This window comes from Protopterus annectens, chromosome 3.part0 (assembly GCF_019279795.1).
Source record: "Protopterus annectens isolate FY-2018-M chromosome 3.part0, PAN1.0, whole genome shotgun sequence".
Classification (NCBI taxonomy): domain Eukaryota; kingdom Metazoa; phylum Chordata; order Ceratodontiformes; family Protopteridae; genus Protopterus; species Protopterus annectens.
In genome coordinates, this window is record NC_056731.1 from 152,113,459 (window position 1) to 152,135,087 (window position 21,629).

Below are 21,629 nucleotides of genomic sequence, written 5' to 3' on the forward strand. Positions count from 1 at the left end.
TCAGATGAACATTTGTCAGGTACAGGTGCAGATTTATATATTATAAATCTTTCTGATTTAAATGTTACTGACTTAATGAAAAAAGTATTATATAAAGGGACTAAATTTGTTCCTACATGTGTTCCTTCTCTGGCTGACGTGATTCTAGAGGTTAGAGAATTTTGTAGGAAATTGCATCTCAAAGTTTATTTTGCTAACAAGGAAAGTGGGGCTAAAACTGATGCAAATGAAGCAATGTTGTTAAATGATACCTCTGTTTTGGAAAGTTCATTGTTGGATATGTCTATATATGAAAATGAGTTTATAGACATTTTCCAGGAAGAGGAAACTGATATAGTTTCTGATTCCAATTTTGAATATTTTACAGGATATGGAAAGTTTAATGTTCCTAAAGTACCATATGTAAGTGAATTTGTCCCTCCAAAAATGAACAACAGTATTAACGTCTTTGAAAAAACCTTAAGCAAACAATTAATGAAGGATTTTGCATTTTTTAAAAAGCATTTAGTGAGATATAATTTTTCGAAGGCAGAATGGCAAGCTTTTTGTGAATTAAGGGAGAATTATGAGAAATTTGTTATCACAGAATCTGATAAAGGTGGTAACTGGGTAATTTTGACAAGACAGAAATACAATTCTATAGTATCGGATATATTATCTGATAAAAATATTTATGTTTGCTTGCCTACTAACCCAGTAAGAGAGTTTAATAATGCCTTATATGAGGTATTGGAAAGAGTTTTTACATCTATGGATGTTAAGAAATTGTTTATAAAAAACCAAGGGATGCTAGATTTTTCATTCTGCCGAAGGATTTGAATCCGATTGTCTCAGGAAGACATGCTTTTTCATATAATGTTGGTTTGTTTTTGCACTCAATATTAGAAGTATATTTATCAAAGATACCCTCACATGTTAAAAATACTAAGGAAGTATGTGATTTTTTTTAAGGGTGTCACTTGGGAGAATAATTTTTACTGGGTGAGTGTGGATGTTAAATCTTTGTATACAAGCATCAGCATTAAGTGGGGCCTGGAAGCAGTGGGTAAACTGCTAGGTGAGGGTCCAAGAACTTCTTATATTATCAATCTTTTAGAATTTTGTCTTACTCATAATTATTTTGAGTTTGATAAAAATTTTTAATGGGTGCCTGCTTTGCTCCTTCTTATGCCATTATTTTATGGGATATTTTGAAAATCTGTTTGTTTACGTTTTTTCAGAATAAAGTGGTCAAGTATAAGAGATATATAGATGACCTCTTGTTTTTGTGCAAAGGAGATCCCAAGGAATTTGAAGTTTTTATGTCTGGCCTTAAAATGAACCCATGTGGTTTAGATTTTACTTTCAATATAGGTGGAGATAATATTCAATATTTGGATGTAGAATTTTATGTGGAGTTAAATGGCAAGGTTCAATATAAGCCTTTCCATAAAACCACAGCAGTTAATAATTTTAGTCTCCACCTTATTGATTCTTTACCTTGCATGTAACACTTCCGAGAGGGATAATATTGTGCTGGAATTTGATAGAGTGTATCAGAGACTTTGTGCTAGGGGTTATTCCAAAGAAAGTATAAAATCAGCTAGATTTAAGGTGGAAAGAGAATTGGGATTAAGGCATGATGGATATAGCTCATTGGATAATGAAATTAAATATAATGGTGAAATCAAGAGGGGCAATGATAAAAAGGTAGTGGATGATAGGGACTATATATTTTTTGTTACCAGATTTTCAGTTTTTTTCCCATATTTTTAGGAATACAGTATTATCATTATTAATGATGATAGTTTGAAGGACATTATTCGAAGTAAGAAAAGTAGGGTTAAGGTAACAAATGCAGGTGCTCATGCTTGCGGAAGATGTAAGGTATGTGATAAGATTAGGAATCTAGATGGGACTAGAATCAATGGTTTTTTTATACAATCCCATGGATTATTTTGATTGTAACTCTTTTATTTATATTATTGTCCAGTACCTAAATGGTATGTGGGACAGACATTAAACTGAAGATTTTAGAACATCTGGGGGATGTTAGAAATTATAGAGAACATGGGGGGTGTAGTTAAGGATTTAATTTTCAGTGTTTTAGCTAAACCACATGGGTTGTTGGAGTCCGATCACAATTTTCAAATAAGGTTATTAAATTTGGAATCTAAATATATTATTAATTATAATACTCTTTATCCGAATGGTATGAATTTGGAAATTTGAATGTTATAAATGAGTTAGGTCAGAATGTGTATTATTTATATTTATTTATATTGTTAATAAATTAGGATAATTAAGTTATTGGGAATTTAGCTCTGATGGAGCTGATTAATTAATTATCTAATTAAGTAAGTGGTATATAAAGACTTGTATTTGAAATTGTAAATTATTCCATTGAAGGAATTGTAATAAAACTTTGAAACTTTCTACAAGTCATGCTGTTATTTTTGTTGCCGAACTGTTGAACTGTGTGGTACAATTTGTTCTTGGAGGTGTTGGAGTTGTTTTGTGGCCAATCCTCTTTAAAGACAGATATTTTTACATCCAATTTAAAATAGGCTACTTTCACCTATATCCACAAGAAACCATAACTGGATCCAAATAATCTAGGGAACAACCATGTTATCACTGACCTGCCTATCAATGACCTGGCTTTTATTATCAAGCCATTTCAGACTGACTTCATGAAAGACAAGTTACAGAGAAGCCTCTTGTAAGGGTCACTTATGACATCCTGGTGGTGGAAAGCAAGGTCATTATTCATTACTGGCCTAATCTGATCTGTTAGATGTATTTTGCTATGAATCATGGGATTTTGTTGAAGTACCTAGAAACCTACTGTAGGTAGCCATCAATACCCTACCAACTGTTCCCAGTTGTGATAAAAGTAGTGGGTTGTATCATTGATTAATTCTTTCATCCACCATTTTATGAGCTCTGTTGTGCCACAAGGCTGCATTCTTAGCCCATTGTTATTCACATTTCATATCCTTTCACTACGTGATGCAATTTCAAAGGATAGGACTCTGATATCCTATTACACAGAAAACGTTCAGTTATACTTCTTTTCTCAGGAATATGTTTGTCTGCCCTTGCCACATTCTAAGACAGTCTGCATATCAGCCTTAACAAGAGGAAAAATAATCATTTGAGACTCAGACCAAATTAGACAAATGACATTACCATTCATAATGGCCATTCACTGCTCCTAGCCTTATTATCATCGTTAGTTGAAATAAACTGGAATGTGTATCTCATGTGCAGTCTTAGCATGATCCCTGATGCCTGGCTTATACTACTAGAACAGATGTTAGCTGTTGTTAAAATCTTAGGACATGGCACTTGATTCCAACAGGGGGTTTCTTATGGTCATATATTCATTGGAAATATTGTGTCTAGATTACTGCATTACTTTCTGCCAGTGAATGGATACTGGAGACAGCAACCATATGCAGCTGGTGCAAAATGCTTGCCCCACATCTATTAATAGCAGAAGGTCATTATTCCCTTATTACCTTATTACATCACTGTTCAACAGCTTTATCCAGTGCTGGCAACCTCACGGTGTCAGAATAAAATCTTTTCCTTAACTTACCTTATTTATTTTTATTCATTTGTTGACCAGGGTAGTGCACTGATCTCAGCAGATCATTCTAAGGCTCAGCCTAGGGTATACAGCCAGAATGAAGAATACAGTTTTACATGCGTATGGAATTAAATTTGTACCCTTTCAAGTTCCTTCTTGTGGTTTATTTAACAGGAATCAAATCCTCAAAATGCATTACCATGTATGAGTAGCATCAGGCTGCATTGATGTTAACTATTGTAACTGTTTTTATGTGTGTGTGTGTGTGTGTGTGTGTGTGTGTGTGTGTGTGTGTGTGTGTGTGTGTGTGTGTGTGTATATGATGTAGTTAGACAGACCAAAAGGGAGACAAAGAGAGAAGCATCCCTTGGATAAACCACCCTTTATGTAAATACCATGTAATCTGTTACAATATGAACATGCTTCTAAAGAGAAAAATGGGGTATACTGGTCCTTTTGCTAGCAATAATCTGTAAATCTGGCAACTACCACCACACTGAATATATTTCTCACTATCTCTCTCTTTCTTTCTCACTTGGACTAACTCACTCATTCAGTTCAAGTTGTGCTTTCAGGCTCATAATATGGAAGATGCTAAACCAAAAAGCATAAACTTCAGTTCTGCATGGATGAATCTAAGGTTATCAAACTCATTTCAGAGAATAACTATAACTTACTTCAATGAAAGGCTGCTTCATCATTCACCATGTAACACAAGTGCTTCGTTTTTTACCCACGCTGTTAAAAATATTTCAGAAGTTGATTGGCAAGGCTGATGCTTGATGACAGCCCCTACTGAAGCAGCATTCAAGGTTCAAATAAAGTTAAGTGAAATATATTTTTATATTTAGGTTGAGAAATTTCTAGCCTAAATACATTTTAAAATCCTAAAGCAGCAAGAGGAAAATAGCTGAAGAAATAATTTTTTCTCCTCTGTGGCTCCACATAACTGGAATAAACTGTTCTCAAGGCACAAAAAATTAACAATGCATTCAGCCAGCACAGGTTTTTGATGGACCATGAGGAATAGCTTTGCCTAAGCAACACTTTCAAGTTCTGCTACTTTGGATTATCCAGGTCCTAGACTAGCACTTAACAGCAGAAGTGTCCACTCCAACAACGTTGCTTCTGGTTCAAAGGACTGACCACTGACGCTGCCATTATTGACAAACTCAGTAGTCAAGACATAACAATTATTTTGGCACAAGCTGGGTTTCAAACTGACTCTCTGATCAAATGTACACCATAAGAGCTGGTACTACTCTCATTTAAAAGGCAAGTGACCAGTGATGTCCCTCAGGGCTCTGTCCTCAGTCCTTGTTCTTTGGCATGTACACTAATATGAAAGCAAATGACAAAGCTCTAAGGCTAATCAAGTTTACCAGTGATTGCAAGCTATGCGTTGTTATTGACTCCTCCACAGACAACCATATTCTCCAAGAAGGGATTGCAGAACCAGTACTTGATGTACTGACCGTGGCCTTAAGTTTAATGCCAAAAAGCATAGTGCAGTTGCTTTTTGAAAATAGGTCCATTCTACTGATTACCATTAAAATGGGACCCCATTTAAGATCAACACAGTCATTAGCGATCAAAGCACCTTCATCAACAATGTACTACCATTCGATCATTATGTATCAGTCATAGTTAAGAAATCTTTCTATCTAGCCCAATTAATTACCAATACCTTAGTTGCCCAAAGATGTCCTAGTCCCCTTCAATTTTTCTCTCATCAGGGCATTCATAGAACACAATGCATTGTTTAGAAACTACCATTCCAAACTCCCTGCTCAACCAGAAAGACTCCAACATTTTGTAATTCAAATGATTAAATTCCTTCAGCTACTTAGAGTGGCTGAACACCATGGCCTTTTTGACTTGTATATCAATTCTTTCTTGTTGATCTCTGCCTCAGGCTCCGGGCTAAACCTTACTCTACATGACATGGATCCCTCCTGTATTAAGGAGCCCCTAGTGCCTTTCTCATCATTCAAACCCCTTCGCTGTGCATGCGAGGGGCTGGTAGCACTTCCAGAATATTCTCTACAACATTATGAAAGTCCTCCTCTTATGCTCCCAACTCATGGATTTACCACTCTGTCTGTTACAGCTTCAGCTAATGGTGGAATATTTTAAGCAATCCATTAAAATTCACCCATTTCACAACACTTGTATTCTACCTCACTCATTCTGGAACATTTTAGTATTAGTATATTTTATACCACCTTTTTATTTATTTCGTGTTTACTGAAGTTTTCCTTTCTTAACTGATGCAGCAGGTCAGTGTTTATTTGTTATAAGGATGTTTTGGGCCTTAACTTTACATTGATTACCTTTTTAGTAACAACCCTAGGCTTATGCTTGATAATAGTATTTGAGTTTGTTTTTGATTCGATTTGCAGGGCCAGTAGAAGAAGCAGTTAATCACTGATCAGAAAAATAAGCTGTGATACGTTACCCAATTAACTAATACAGAAAAAATAAAATCCTGCATGTTCTGTAGATGATGTGAATAAGAGTTAAATAGTAGTTATAAGAACTGCCAGTATTTTTTTAGCTCTGAGCAGCTCCACTGGCATAGAGCGATAAAGCCTGACTACAGCCGAGGCCACCTGTATTCGATTAGCAGCTCAGGTGCCTAATGGGGAAGCAGAGAGTGATGATACTTTCCATCCTGGTAGGGTGGGTAGTGACTTGGGCATCTCTGCTAAGATGATCTCTGGTGGAAACTGGAAAAATTGTGGTCTGGAGCATAGAACTGATGTTGGGTGGACTATCTAATCTGGTGCGGATACAGGGCAATATACATTGCACACTCACCTAGGGACACAATACTAAGTCACCAAGGAAGGGGGATCCTGGGTAAGTTCATATAGAAAATAACTACGGATCAAAGATATAGACAGTGTGACCACCCAGGACACTCTTAAGCTACTCGCTAGCCCTGCTGAACATTCAGCATTGACTGGAGAAGACTGGAGTACCCAAAACAGGACATGGAGAACTGGTATGGCTGTCAAGAATGATAGAAGTGAGAACAAAATAATATTTATTTCTAGCTTCAGCACTTTAAAGAGTCTGAAGGCCTGCAGTCCAGTGGAGGCTGGATGACAGCTCCAGTGGAAGACCAGCGTTAGCACAGAAACAACGTTTCACTGAATTCCATAATGGAAAACATCAAGGAGAAATCTGTAACACAGGCCTAATAGTCTAGATAATTTATCTGTCTGAAATACCAGGCTGTGGATGAAATGGGTCATGTTTTATCAGTACACTATTCTGGTAAAAAAACAAACAATGAAAAAACTACTAAAGGAAAATGGAATATCTGGGAGAAAGCTGGATTAGTTTTAGTTTTCCCAAGCTAGCAAAAGTACCATATCAAAAATTTATTTGGCAGGATCACTTTTTCTCTTATGACTCAGACCCCTAAAGTCAATCAGTAGATATGACTGTTTGTCCAGACGTACTCGGGGCTTTCCTGAACAGAACATGAAACAAAATACTGTCTTACATTTCAGCAGTGCACTTTGTAACTGCAGTCTAAGAAACCATTCCATATCAAACAATTATACTGCATTGTGGCATCCAGGGAGAGAGTGCTGAGCAGTACAGAACAGCACTAATGGTGATGTGGTTACCAGCTCCTTCTGAAGGAGAATGATGAAAATACAAACATCACAGTAAAACCTTTGTGAGGCCAGGGGTCTGCAACCTTCACTATCAAAAGAGCAATACTGGCCTGTCTCCCACCAAATAAAATTCATCGGGAGGCACAAAACCTATTTGGATCCCAAAATGAAGATAACACAGTGTATAAAGTTTCATATATAGTTTTTATAGTAAATATAAAAGAATAAGTTTATAAGAGCAATAGTTAAAATCTGTCCCTATTTTTGTGCTTTTGTTGGGATTGCTCGATCACTCAGTGAGTGTGTGTGTGTGTGTGTGTGTGTGTGTGTGTGTGTGTGTGTGTGTGTGTGTGTGTGTGTAATCTCTCGACCTCTTAGAACAAGAAATCTGGACAAAGCCATAATTAATGGGGCACAAAGGCCCAAAAATACAGATACTTTTTAAATATTGCTCTTACAAACTCAGATAATAGAATAACAGGTTTTGCATTAGCATGAATTGTTTTGAAGAGTATGAAGTCTGAAACTCAAATATCTGTCTATTTTTTTCTGACTTCAGCCTTCAATGATTTGCCAGAAAACCTAAATTTTATGAGAAACAGACCACAAATATTAGGCAAAAGTCAGGACATTCTGTAATAATCTGCACAATTAAGATGTAACTGTGTGTGTGTGTGTGTGTGTGTGTGTGTGTGTGTGTGTGTGTGTGTGTGTGTGTGTGTGTGTGTGGTAAAGTGGCCATTATTTTTCAAAGTTACAGGGAGCCACTGCAGAGGGGTGGGAGAGCCACATGTGGCTCCAGAGCCGCAGGTTGCAGACACCTGGTGTAGGCCAAAGCGACCACAACTTATTTTCTGCTAACAAAAGTGTCAGCAGCAAAGCCCATTATCCTGCCTCTTGTCAGCTAATTGTTAACATTCCAGGTAGAAAACTGGGGTCTATATTATGTTATCAAAAAGGCATTCCATCGAATATCTTTTCATCGACCTGTAAACAATGAACCGCCAATTAAGTGAATGGCCAATTCAGCAATTTCTTTTTCCTAGGGAAAAAAAGTCGCTTGGCCATCATCGTGAATTTCCCCCTTTCCCAACTATAGTGCATTCTCAGAGTTGGTATATTTAGTTGGGGGGGGTACAGGGTTCAGTGGAATGCCTTTTTGATAACATAATATAGACCCAGAAAACTGTTATGGTCAAATCTCAGATTTTTCAGTCAAACTACTTGGAGGCTCTCAAGTTAGTATCTTATAGCCACTTTTTTCTCTGCAGATATGCAGATGTATTGTCTATTCTGGAAAAAAACTAATAGTCTTACCACCAAGATATCTAGCATCTCTAAATTAGCTAATTTTTCTAACTGGCATGATAAAGACATTATAACCCTAGTTCTATATTCACTGCTACAGGTATTGCATTGTATCACTTTCCTGTGAAATACTGGTTTGGCTTCTTATTCTGATTAGCTTCATCTGCTGTTTCAGCCTGCTTGCTTCTAGACTCAGTAAATCCTTTCCAAACAACTGTGAAAGAGTTTCTTAAGAACATACTTCATATGAGTCCATCAAGTCATCCTACCACCCCAAACTGTTTATAATGGAAAAATCAAATATTGTCTTTCCTTTTGAGCATATATATTCAACAGAAGTTAATCATTTTCCTGGAAGACTCTTATCAGTTGCCTTTACCCCACTCAGAAGGATGTGGTGTACAGCATATCTCTCAACCATCCAAATTCTGACAGAATATCCAGAATTTTGCCTCACTGAAGCTTGAAGTCACTAAATGATGACATACATTTGAAACTTGGACTTCATCTCCTTCAGGAAATACATGCAAACACAAATACTGTTATTTTAGCAACTTTGTAAGATTATAAGAGCAATATTTAAGATCTGTCCCTATTTCTAAGCCTTAGTCCTACCATTATTTTAGGCTTTGTCCAGATTTCTTATGCTAAGAGTGGTATGGTGTGTAGAGAATCATACACAGTATTCCACAAGGAGAGTGTGTGACGATGAAACAAACCTTCCTTTGTGCCTAAGGTAGCCTCTGCAGCATCGTTGACTGAATCCATTGAGCTACCAGATTAATTCAATAAACAACAGTGGGGAAAATACTGTACGGTATTATGGATGTACATAGAACTATGTGGTATTACACTTATACAACTCACCGAGTTGGGCTGTTTAGTTGCTTTTTTTCGATTATGAAGGATAAATTGAGTTATCCAATTACCACACATACCATTTCAAATTGAATAGCTAAGTCTCTATTCTAAATGCATTTCATTTTCCTAGGATAAATACTGTAAGACCTTAACTAGGAAGATTAAGCTTCCTCCACTAGACCAACAGCCAACAGCTAACATCACAGGATTTTTCAGAAATGTATCTGCCCAAAGCAATTGTGAGATTTCAGTATGGCCACTACCCATTGCCATGTGTTACATACTGGACATCGCATACAGAAGTACAGCAGGACCTGTTTCAACTGTCACGCAGGGCACTGACATGCCATCTGGAGGGAGACATCACTTAGGCAGGAATATAAGTTGAGCCTGAAAATGTTCAGCTGTGATCAGTGTTCTATCATGTATAATAAGTATATATACATAAATATGTTTCACTGGTGACCTTACACAACACAAATCCTCCCTTAACAATATAATTTCTGTAAGAAAATATATCAGTTAATCTGGTGATATTTTCCAACAGGTAACAATGGCTTTGGTAGAGGAAACTGAATACATATGCAGAATACCTAGGCCATGCAAAGGCATTTTACACAATCAGTCATCAGGGCATTATAGATAAATTCATTTGACTCTCTGTTCACAGTTAAGTGATTTAGTGGATGAATAACTATTGCAAGGCATGAATACAAATGGTTAGAACAGCAAGTTATTGTTACATTCCTACTGACTTGTCCAGCAATGACCGTCAAGCCTCAGAGATGGCTCCACTCCTATCTTTCATGGAAGTAACTGCAAGTATTGAACTCTACGTAGCATATACATTGATGATTGCAACCTTGAGAATGTAAGTACTTCCTCTAGAAGTGTAAAAAAAAAAAGAAACAGATGGAATGTGAACTCCTTAGGAAAAAATGCAAAATCTCAATTAAACGAATGGCTTGACAATGACTTTCTAGAGTGTGACTGTTCTGTCTTTCTTTTTGGAGAGTACCACCAAGATCATATGCTGATCTTACTACCTTCTCCCACTCTTACTGGTGGCCTGGCCCATGTCTCATCACCACCTCTTAAATCTTTTTCCTCCATTGTATGGTCTACCGTGTCTGGTATAATATTCTGCATCAGTGCCTTTCCCAACATACTGAAGTATATCTTTCTCTACTTCTGTTTACTGTGGTTTATGCTGATTTATTCATCCACATCCCCTTTTTCCCATTTGTGGACATGGGGTCAGTGTCACTTCAACAGTGACAATCATCTAGGGCCATGATCCCAGTGTTGTGAAGTAGGTGGCAGCCTGAATATAAGATAAGTCATAGAATGTATTACTATACCACAGTATGCAGACACACCCCTTATCTGCATGTAAACAGGGAAAGGTTTCCCAGAAATGGTCTGCTGAGTGATATGCCTTGAGACACAACAGATGGATTGTACCTCTGTGTTCTGGTCAAGGAGAATATATTCTGTACCACAGCAGTAAGACTAGTGACATGACAGTATTAGCAGCAGCAGTATGAAAATACAATAAATTAAATACTGGTACTATTAATGTAAACATTTCAGAAATGCCCAAATTAAGGACATTTGGGGCACAATTTTGAGTCAAAATTAGGGCTGTACCTACAAATTATGAACATTTGAGAGGTATTGTCTGTGTCACCTCTGAGGTGGACTAGACGAGACACGAATGTGATTTATATGGATGTCCACAAGGCAAATGAACAAGACCTCATTGAAGGCTATTAAGAAAATTGAAATTTATGAATATAGGTTTCAGTATGATAAAATGAAGTAAAACGTGTGTGTCAGGTGGGAAATGGGACCACCTGTTAGAGAAAAACTGCTGAGAGAAAAGTTAATAAACAGTGATTCAATTCAGGCTTCAGTGTTGTGACCAGTCTTCCATAATGCACTTGTATCTGGTTTCACACTGGGTTTGAGTGTAACTCAGCTTATATGATAATAATGCAAAGCCTTGTGCTCTATTTATGGATAGGTGTCTTTTGATAGACCATCAGTGCTTTGCAGTGCTGGCGAGTAGGTTGCTGCCTGGATTTAACATAAAAATATAGGAAGACCTGCTTTGCAAGAGGAACCCATATAAACATGTATTCTTGATCAGCAGATGAATAAGGAAGCAGAGGGATTAAATGGAACCTAGAAGGGAGTCAAACAGATTAAGGAAAAATTACTTCACAGAGAAGGTGGCAGGGATATACAACTATATTGTTAGAGACAGCAATACAGTGTAAATAGTCAAAAGGTTTTAAAAATATGTGATAAAAGAACCAATATAGGATGGTAAAGGGAGAGTGACAACATAATGACTAGCAACGACATACAAATAGCATAAAGAATGGAGCAATATGTTATGGGAGTTCTTCTGCTGGCAACTGTCTTTTCCCCAAGTCTTTTTGTATACAAGCAGAAATCAGACAGCTTACAAAGTTCCCTTATTTTCTTTAATATATTTCGATCCTTGTTTAAATACATTTCAACAACACAAAAGAGCAGGACACTTCCCATACTTAGAAAGCCTTCCTAGCAAATATAAAACCAGAATATAGAAAATTAATAAATACTCACAGTACTTATAATGTATAACAGCCACAAATGTCAGCTTAAAGCATGATTTAATATGTTGATTTCATACAGTCAGGTTACAATTGTTAAAATGGTAGATAACTTTTCTCATTCAGCCCACGGTATCCTTTTTGTTATTGCAATAATCCAGAAAGAATAAATACACTTGCAGGAATAATTGTACATATCTAAAAAATGCACCACGGCAACTAAAACGTTTGAGGGTGCTTTCCTTTTAAATTGCACTGGGAGCATGTGAGTATTAATCTATTGTATTATTATTTATTTATTTATTTTTTAACTTTTAGTTTCTTAGACTGTATTACTATAACACAGTATGCATACAGACTACATATCTGTATGTCTACAGAGAAATATTTCTTAGAAATGGTCTGCTGAATGACATGCCTTGAGACACAACAGATGGATTGTACCTCTGTGCTCTGGCCATGGAGAATATATTCTGTACCACAGCAGTATGACTAATGATATAACTGTTAGCAGCAGTGCGAAAACAGACCGATAAGCTTTTCTACCACACTCCCCTCCTACTGTTTCAAGATGAATTTGCCTCATAAAATGCAGCCGATATTCTGTTCTGAACATTTTTAAAATTCCAGCTACAACTTTTCTTAACATTCCACAATTTTCTGGCAGCCCACATAAGACTGAAGTTCATTAAAAGCTTGTCTTTTCTGCTGTTTCGTCCTACAGTGCAATTTTGACCCTGATTCAACATTTTGTAAAGAAAAGCTTCTTTCTGAATTCTGCCTAGTGTTCTTCAAAACTCTTTGAAGTCTTAAACATGGCAGGAGCTAGGCCGCTTTATTTACCCCAGCTTTGCACCATCATTCTCCTCAGCCTGGTTACAAAACACTGCCCCTACTATTTAGTAATGTAACCCGAAACAAACAGCACCCATTATGTATAAAATCATGAGCAATCATTATAGTTCAGTAAAAATCTTTTATTTACAAAAAAAACCTTCGCTTATGTGGGAGGAAAGTTGACAAAGTGTTAGTGTGAGATGGCCTGATTCCTGCTATTTCCTTTTACGTGGTTTAAAGATCCAACTGTAGTAACTGTCTTCTCCCTTTTACAGTTTATAATCCTTTATCATGCAGTACAGAGCCTTCTTAAGAGAACTTTTGCTTCTTTTAGTCATTATATAGGATTACCTGGAGTGTGTGTGTTAAGAAAGGGAAGGAATTAGACAAAAGGTAGCACTTTTTTAAGAACTGTTTTGGCCATTATGACAAGGATTACTTCTAGGTCTGAGCAGGCTCAGCTACAAGTCTTAGTAGGTATTCAGAAGCCATGCAATTTTTAGTTGAGACAGCCTTTCCATTTCAGTCTTTTGAAGTATGTACACCTTTTATAACACAGTTAATTGAATCAGGCAACCTAAAATAAAAAGAGCTTTAGGTAACTGAAACAAACATTTGGAGAATTATAAAATCAGTTTGCTCCCTTTCCATTTGTTTGTGTCTTTCGGCTTTTCCCGGTTAGGGGTCGCCACAGCGGAACTCCGGTCCACTAATGATTTGTAGTGGATTTTTACTTACCGGGTTACCAGCCCTGACACACAACCTTCAACGAAGGCACGCCCCATTCACGTATGCCTCCACACAGAAGATGCTCTAGCTGAGAATCGAACGGGACAACGTCTTGCTATGAGGCAACAATGCTACCGCAGCACCACCACCGCGGCCATAAAAAGTCTAAAATGTAGAGCTTTTGCACTTTTAGAGGTATGATTATGGAATGAAGTTGCAATACACTGGAATGATATGTAGGTGAGTATTATATCTAGTAAAATAATAATAGCGATAGCATCCAAAACCAATACCAAGAATCCAAAGCAGATGGAATGCAGTGTGTCTAAACGTACCACCAGGAAATGATAAAAATCACAGTTTATTATATCTACTATGTGTCTTTTTTAACCCACATATGAAGAAAAATTAAAACCATTACAGTAAAGGTGGTTACCTCATATGACCTTGAATATTACAAAATAGAATGACATTCTGTGTAACACAATGTGGAATTTAGTGTATTTACTGAACTGTGCTAATTGGTTCTGAATTTTCTTTACTGCATAGTGGCTTGTAATATTTATGTGAAATAAGCAGTTGGTTTTAAAATTTTAAAGCAATATTTTAGTATAGCAACATCTTAAGAAACATTATTAAAATTGGCATGTGATTATATAAAAATTAGGCCTACTGGTATGATGCAAATGACCTTCATAGTTATTTTTCTGAATTATGATTTTTAGTCTCAAATAGTCTCAATTATACATACATGATCCGCGGTGGTGGTGCTGCGGTAGCGTTGTCGCCTCACAGTAAGATGCTGACCGGTTCGACTCGCAGCTAGCGCGTCTTCTGCATGGAGACATGCATAAATGGGCGTACTTTCGTTAAAGGTTGTGCGTTAGGGCTGGCAACTCAGCACGTAAAAATCAACTGCCAATCATTAGCAGACCGGAGTTCCGCTGTGGCGACCCCTAACCGGGAAAAGCCAAAAGACACAAGTCTCAATTATACATACATGCTATAAGTCAGAACATGCAAAATATGCCAGCTACCAGAACAGATGCCATTATAAGGACTTTAAAATATTTTACATATTTATAAATTGCATTTTTCAATGCATATTATTTTTCAAAATACTTTATGCAAGAAGAGAAAGAGAGGGACTGTATTTATACAAGCCGTTATCTAACTAGATTGCATACTTATAAATGTGACATGGTGTACTGTGTTCTACATCACATAAAAGTGAAAAGACAAAGATGAAAATCCTACAATAATCCAACACTGGAATACTTCAAAGGTCTAGATTATAACGCTTACTGCTCTCTACTTTTAGGGGTTTGAAACAGACTTTTTTAAATATGTAAATAATATATTGGATTTTATATTCAAAATGTCCTCTTTCCAACTACAATTGAAATCAATTTTGTAGGTATAAACATGTGTAATTCATTTGAGCAGCTCCTGGCATAACACACTGTAATTGTTAAAGTCTACTTAAATCTAAATGACTTGAAAATAGAACTGTGTAATTGAGGATTTATTGTAATGCCAAATCTTATCACAGGAGGAGACTGAAACTAAGGTTATATTCTTCTTTAATGTCAGTCAGTAAATGTCATTGTGTCTTTCGGCTTTCCCCGGTTAGGGGTCGCCACAGCGGAACTCCGGTCCGCTAATGATTGGCAGTAGATTTTTACGTGCCGAGTTGCCAGCCCTGACACACAACCTTCAATGAAGGTACACCCATTCATGTATGTCTCCACACAGAAGACGCTCTAGCTGAGAATCGAACAGGACGTCTTACTATGAGGCGACAATGCTACCGCAACACCACCACCGCAGATAATGTCAGTCAGTAAATAACTAACTAAATAAGCTAAAGTCATTACTGCAAGATTCAGAACACACAGAGAATATATGCATGTGGCTGTATGACTTTCTTTATTTCTGAGATACTTAATAGACAACAAACTTTGACAGCTGTGCAATTGGAATATATTAATGAGTTACCCATCAAGGTATACAAAAGTGTATGCACTATTTCATATGATAACTAATACAGATGATGTTGCATCAAACATTTGAGTACAGTAGTAAAGATGTAATAGTTTGTTGTGTTACATTGTTCTCCAAAAGAAATGAGTTTGCCAATGATAACTGTTTCCTTCCCTTGACAGCAGTTCTGTTAACTGTGTGTTGTATGAGGAGAAGGAAGAAGACATCAAATCCAGAAAACAACCTAAGCTACTGGAACAATGCAATCACCATGGATTACTTTAATAGACATGCAGTGGACCTTCCAAGAGAAATCCAGTCCCTGGAAACATCTGAGGTAACTTTTTAATAATTTAAGACTACGCTGATGAAAATAAATTATCTATGACAGAGGTAATTGTTGGTGTTGTCCAGGGCCTGTAAGGATATGACCTAGAACTGATTCCTCATCTAACTTGTCTTGCTCTCAGAAAAGCAGTAACTAGTAATTGGTAGTGCAGGGTAAGAAGGCCCTATATTGGAGCTTTCGGCAAAATGTCTTAAAAGATAAATCCCAGATTCAAACCTTGTACTGCTTCTCTTAATTCAAGTGGATACTTAACTAAGAAGAGCATCATGTCACTGGCTAAATATTAACCATGAGTGACTTATTTTGATTTAGCCTTTTACTTCTGTGTTAGTACCCCCAGAAGCCACCTGTCAACAAACTGCTATACTCCCTTAACATCTGTCCCAGTGCCTTCCTTGCTTTCTACCCCTTTTTATATATCTTATAGGTCAGCAGATTTTACCCATCCTTCAATTAGTTTGATCAAGTCACTACAGGCCAGACCCCAAGGATGACCTCTGATCTTATCTCCTACAATCATGAGTAGCTGGGCTGCCAGTGAAGTAGCAGATTCACAAAGGAGCAAGACAAAAGTTTGCCTCTCAAGTGTTTTGCATTCAAAAGTACAAACACTACTGGATAAACACATCTGTGTATAGATTAATGTACTGTGGTATACCAGAAAATTTCTTCTTACTCTGAAGTATAGCAGTCTTGGAGTTAGTGGAGATTGTATACAAGTAGCGGATATGTTACAGTGAGTCTAAGTATTTTCTGTAATTTATCCATTGATATTTGTATTTTTGTTTGTTGACCACATCTGAAGAAAACTTCTGTCATGCACGTTTCACCCACTCCATTGTTAGCCTCAATCTAGAAATATTCACACTCCACACCTACATTTTATTCAAGTTGAAACTGCCCTCTGACAAGCATTCCTATCTTATTCAAATATCCACCATCCTTTATATGCATGTGTAAGATAGCTACGTATAATCTCACGTGGTGAAGACCATGGTCATGAATCACTGAGTAAGGTTGCCTGCTTATAGAACCTGGCCTAAACTGTTGACCTGAAGAGATGTGCATAGCCTTTGTTACCGTACGTATCGGTGATGAATTCTACCAAATGGACAAAACACACTGAAGATCTAGATAAAATTCCTGCTTGCTATATCCAGAACCATGAATGCCTTCTGCTCTTATTCATGTTCTGCAGTGTTGACTCATTATGCATAGTATCCTAGGAACTTAGGAGTAGCACATTTAGGATATTTTTAAAGCTATTATTAATGTCTCATGATGTTGCTTATTCTGTTTGGCTGCACTTGGATGATTGCCATTAGTCTGACGGTTTTTTAGTAATACTTACATTGTACATTATTTTTTTCAGTTTAGATTTGATCTGATGAAGTCTTTCAAAAGTGTGCATTCAGTTTGTTTTATAACTTTCAATAAAGTCTTTTGCATCACGGGAGGTTGTACCTGATCATTTAATGTGTTGAAAAGTTTAGGTTTAGTGGTTGCGCCATGTTTAGGTTGCACTGACTCTTCATTTTATTTTATTTATTTATTTTGCTTTAATAAATAAAGCTGCACCAAGTCTTCATTTGTTTTGCTTTAATAAATAATCTAATCTATCATAATAATTATTTATTTAATTTGTGCAGTTAGATATACTAGAATGTATTGCTGTTGTAATATTGACATATTTATCATGGCTTATAAGCTATTTATTTTATTAAATGGCTTTTTCTCCAAGAACACTGGCTGGCTATTTTTTTTAGGTATATTGTTTCAAAACCTGCACTTTCTTGGAGTGGGACACATCTGAGGGACAGGCCAAATTCTGGAGTTGGCATACAATTTCAAAAGTCATGACTGTGTCTCTGGCCATATACTTACAACTATTTACACAGTTTTTTCAGAGTAGATCACTAGTTGTAGTCTTCACAGTTTTAAAGTAAGTCAAGTGCTTCATCTTCTTCTGCACAAAAATACAAATCTATAATCGTAAAGGGTAATTTTACAACAAAAGCAACTCCAACCCGTATTTCAGTCTAGCAGATGTATGATCTAAAATGCATTTATATGTATGCAAAACAGTGTACTCAGACAGTGCATTCAATAAAAACAGCAGCAGTTACAGAATGAAGTGGTTCACACAGTGAAGTACGCTGTAACTACATCTGAGGAGTAGAATTCCTGCCCCTCATTGTTCTTGATTCCCCTTAACATTGAGCAATTATTGAGATTGTTGATCTGGCTGCACTGTTCAGGCAGTTTGGTGAAAAGTCTACATGCTTTCCTCCTGCCTGCTCTCTCTATCCTACATGTAATTGATTGATAAGCAGGTTCTACCCCATAGTAAATGAAGCATAATTATTCATGTTTATAAACACACATACAAATAGATAGATAAGTAGATAGATAGGTTCATAGGTTCATATTAGGCTATCTGCCCTAGGGCATTTATAAGCCTAGCTAAAGTGTGTGTGGCTTTCACCACCCCTTAGGATGAGAATACTATACCCATTAGTTTGCTGTGCCTCTGTCCAGCAGTGACACAGAGATGATTCCTGGGGTAAACCTACGATCTCCCATCCACTCGTCAAGATTTCTCTTGAACAGAGTCAGTGAGGGGCTCTGCCTCACATGGACTGGGATTCTGTTCCATAGTGTAGGGAGTCTCTGGGTGATGAATCTGTCCCTCCAGCACATCCTATTTATATCCGTGTTGAGGTTTAAGTCTCTTGCTCTCGTGGCTCTGGTGGATTTCAATTTTTTGAGGTGGAGCATGTCCATTAATTCTGGGTTGGACATGGCCTTGTATGTCAGGCACAGATCACCTCTGAGCAGACGGTATGCGACCGAATAGAGCTGGAGTTTCTTCAGTCGGGCAGCATATGATATATGTGTGAGCCCCTTTATCCTTTTGGTGAGGAACTTTTGGGGTCTTTCCAACTGCTGCAGGTGTCGGGTAAGGTACATTCTGAATGGGGCGTTGTACTCAATCATTGGTCTGATAAGTGAAGAGTACAGGGGTACAATAACCTCTCCTGATCTGGATGTGAATCCCTTCATGATCAGGTGGGCAATGTAGAAGGTCTTCCTAACCACTTTGGCAATGTGAGTGTCAAAAGAGAGGTTACTGTCAACTTGGGTCCCCAGGTCCCTGATAACGTCTTCCGTGTTTAATGGATTACCACCTATGTGGTAATTAGGGGTTACCTTGTTTTTCCCAAAGGGTATGACTATACATTTTTTGGCATTTAGCTTAAGGCCATGGCTCTGGTACCAGTTATCCATTTCTATGAGACCTCTCTGGAGGATGTCTGTGTCTGATGGAGTGTTAATTATGGTGCCCAGTTTGCAGTCATCTGCAAATTTTGTCAGCTGCAATCCCCCTATGTTTGCCTGCACTTCAGAAAAATAAATGCCGAACAAGAGGGGACCCAGGACTGAGCCCTGTGGACACCGCTCGTGACCGGCTTAGAGTCTGACATGGCACCAGCAACTCTAACCCTGTGGGTTCTGTCCTTGAGCCAGTTTGCAACCCATCTTGTGACATATGGGTTTACATCTAAGCTGGTGAGCTTTTCTATGATGCCCGAGTGGGGTATTGTGTCGAACGCTTTTGCTAGGTCAAGGTAGGCTGTGTGAACTGCCTTACCCTCATCAATGGCCTTAGTGACTGTTTCGAAAAAGTCGACCAAGTTCAAGAGGCAGGATCTGCCCTTGACAAAGCCAAATTGGGTAGGATCCAGTGTCTGTAGGTCCCCAATGTCTTTATTTATGAGTTCCATTATGATCCTCTCCATAGCTTTGCAGACGAGGCACGTCAAGCTTATGGGGCGGTAATTTCCAGGGTCCGTAGAAGCACCGCCTTTGTGGAGTGGGACCACAGTTGCCGTACGCCATTCTTTGGGTACGTATCCTGTAGTAAGGCTAAGATTAAACAGCAGCCTTATGTGTGGGTTTAATTCCTCATTGAGTTTGTGTAGCACACAGCCGGGGACACCGTCCAGTCCCATTTATGCTGTGTTTTTTGCTTTAGAGAGAGCAGCTCTCACCTGGGCATCTGAGATGTTTGGGAGGCTAGACTCTGGTGGGATAGATATTTCTCCTTTTGGGGGGGAGGGAGGGGAGAAATTTGCACTGAACCTGTCTGCCAGTATGTTGGCAATGTCTATGGGTTCAGTGATTTTTGTATCATTTTGGACTAATTCTGAGCATATCTGGGAGTTTCCACCCAGGTTTCTAACATAGCTAAAGAAGGCCTTATGATTGTCTTTTGTGTCATTAGCGATTTTTCTCTCAAAGTTGGCCTTGGATGATTTTATGAGTGATCGTAGTTTTTGGCTAGTAGTGATCAGAGATGCCTTCCCTTTTAGGGATTTTGCTCTGTCATGTAGTAGCTTTCTCCTCTTGTTGTAGAGTTTGTTTATGGCTGGGGTCCACCAGACCGGGCACCTGCCTTTGGTGGAAAGGGTCTTGATTTTATTAGGGATTGCTTGATCCATACATTCCTGGAGGTGCTCGTAGAAGGAATTTGTAAGGGTTTCAGCAGTGTGGGTTGTGGTTTCCACTGGCTCGGGGGCCTTGAAGGATACCACTCCAGTCTTAAGAAGTGTGAAGTTTGCTTTTGAGAAGTTCTTCACTGTGGTCTTTTTTGCTGGGGTTGGGGCGGGATGTGGATCTCCAGTGAGATTAATTTATGGTCTGATCTCACCAATGAGGGATATACTTCGGTGTGGAGCATTTTGTCCCCATGTTTGTGATGATCAGGTCTAGTATATTTTCTCCTCTTGTGGGAATGGTGACTAGTTGTTCCATAGCATTTGAGTTTATGAACTCCAGGAACCTTTGGGCTAGGGTGTTGGGGCTTGAGTAATGTTCCCAGTCTATGTTTGGGTAGTTGAAGTCACCCAATATGATGGTGTTTGGAGAGACATTCATACTCTCTAGTGTCTTCAGGAAGGCTGTGTGGGTTTCCTGAGTTTGAGAGGGTGGTCTGTAGCATGCTACAAACTGTAGGGCAGTTTTACCTATGGTTAATTGCACCTGGATGGTCTCCAATGCTTCGTGCGTTGCCACTAACCTGGAGGTGTGGGTATCCTTTATGAATATGGATACTCCCCCTCCTTTTGTGGTTCAGTCCGGATTTTGGGGCCGGAACGCATGATATGAGGTATAACCTGATAGTGCTGGGGTGCTCTCAGGAGCCTTGAACCAGATAGATAGATAGATAGATAGATAGATAGATAGATAGATAGATGATAGATAGAAAGATAGATAGATAGATAGATAGATAGATAGATAGATAGATAGATAGATAGATAGATAGATAGATAGATATTATGTAGCAAAAAAAAAAAAAAACAGAAAGATGAAATGTAAAGAAGTTACAGAGCATCTGGACAGGTGCTAGGTCATGGAAACTATAAGCCATCAGTTTCTAAGAGCACACCTGATAGACTTGACATCTAGACAAATATGATCATTGGGATCTAAAACATCTTTTATAAAACCAAGTATGTTCAATAAGCACTACAGTCTATACAATACAGTCAGATTCTTAGTCACTCGATGATCTTTAAATGTGGACTTTTATGTAACCATCTTCACACTTCCAAGAAGCGGCTACAACTCTAAATTTGGAACTCTTTCAAAAAAGTCTAAATGTAGCCACTTACACAGCTACTTGTATAGCTTAGGCAACCATGAATGGCATATCGCAATTATTGCCATAGTGAATGATCCAAAATCTAATA

General features: G+C 37.9%; 1 protein-coding gene across 5 annotated transcripts in view; it reads left to right on the top strand.

Annotated features, from left to right (window-relative positions):
- TMEM108 (transmembrane protein 108) overlaps positions 1–21,629 on the top strand; it is a 1,727,675-nt gene that overhangs the window by 1,677,720 nt on the left and 28,326 nt on the right. For 4 of the 5 annotated variants that reach the window (XM_044064647.1, XM_044064649.1, XM_044064648.1 and 1 more), the window contains one exon: positions 15,710–15,864. In XM_044064647.1, the coding sequence (XP_043920582.1) occupies positions 15,710–15,864 (155 nt within the window). The remainder of the gene's footprint in view (positions 1–15,709; positions 15,865–21,629) is intronic. The other variant, XM_044064651.1, reaches the window with a different exon arrangement.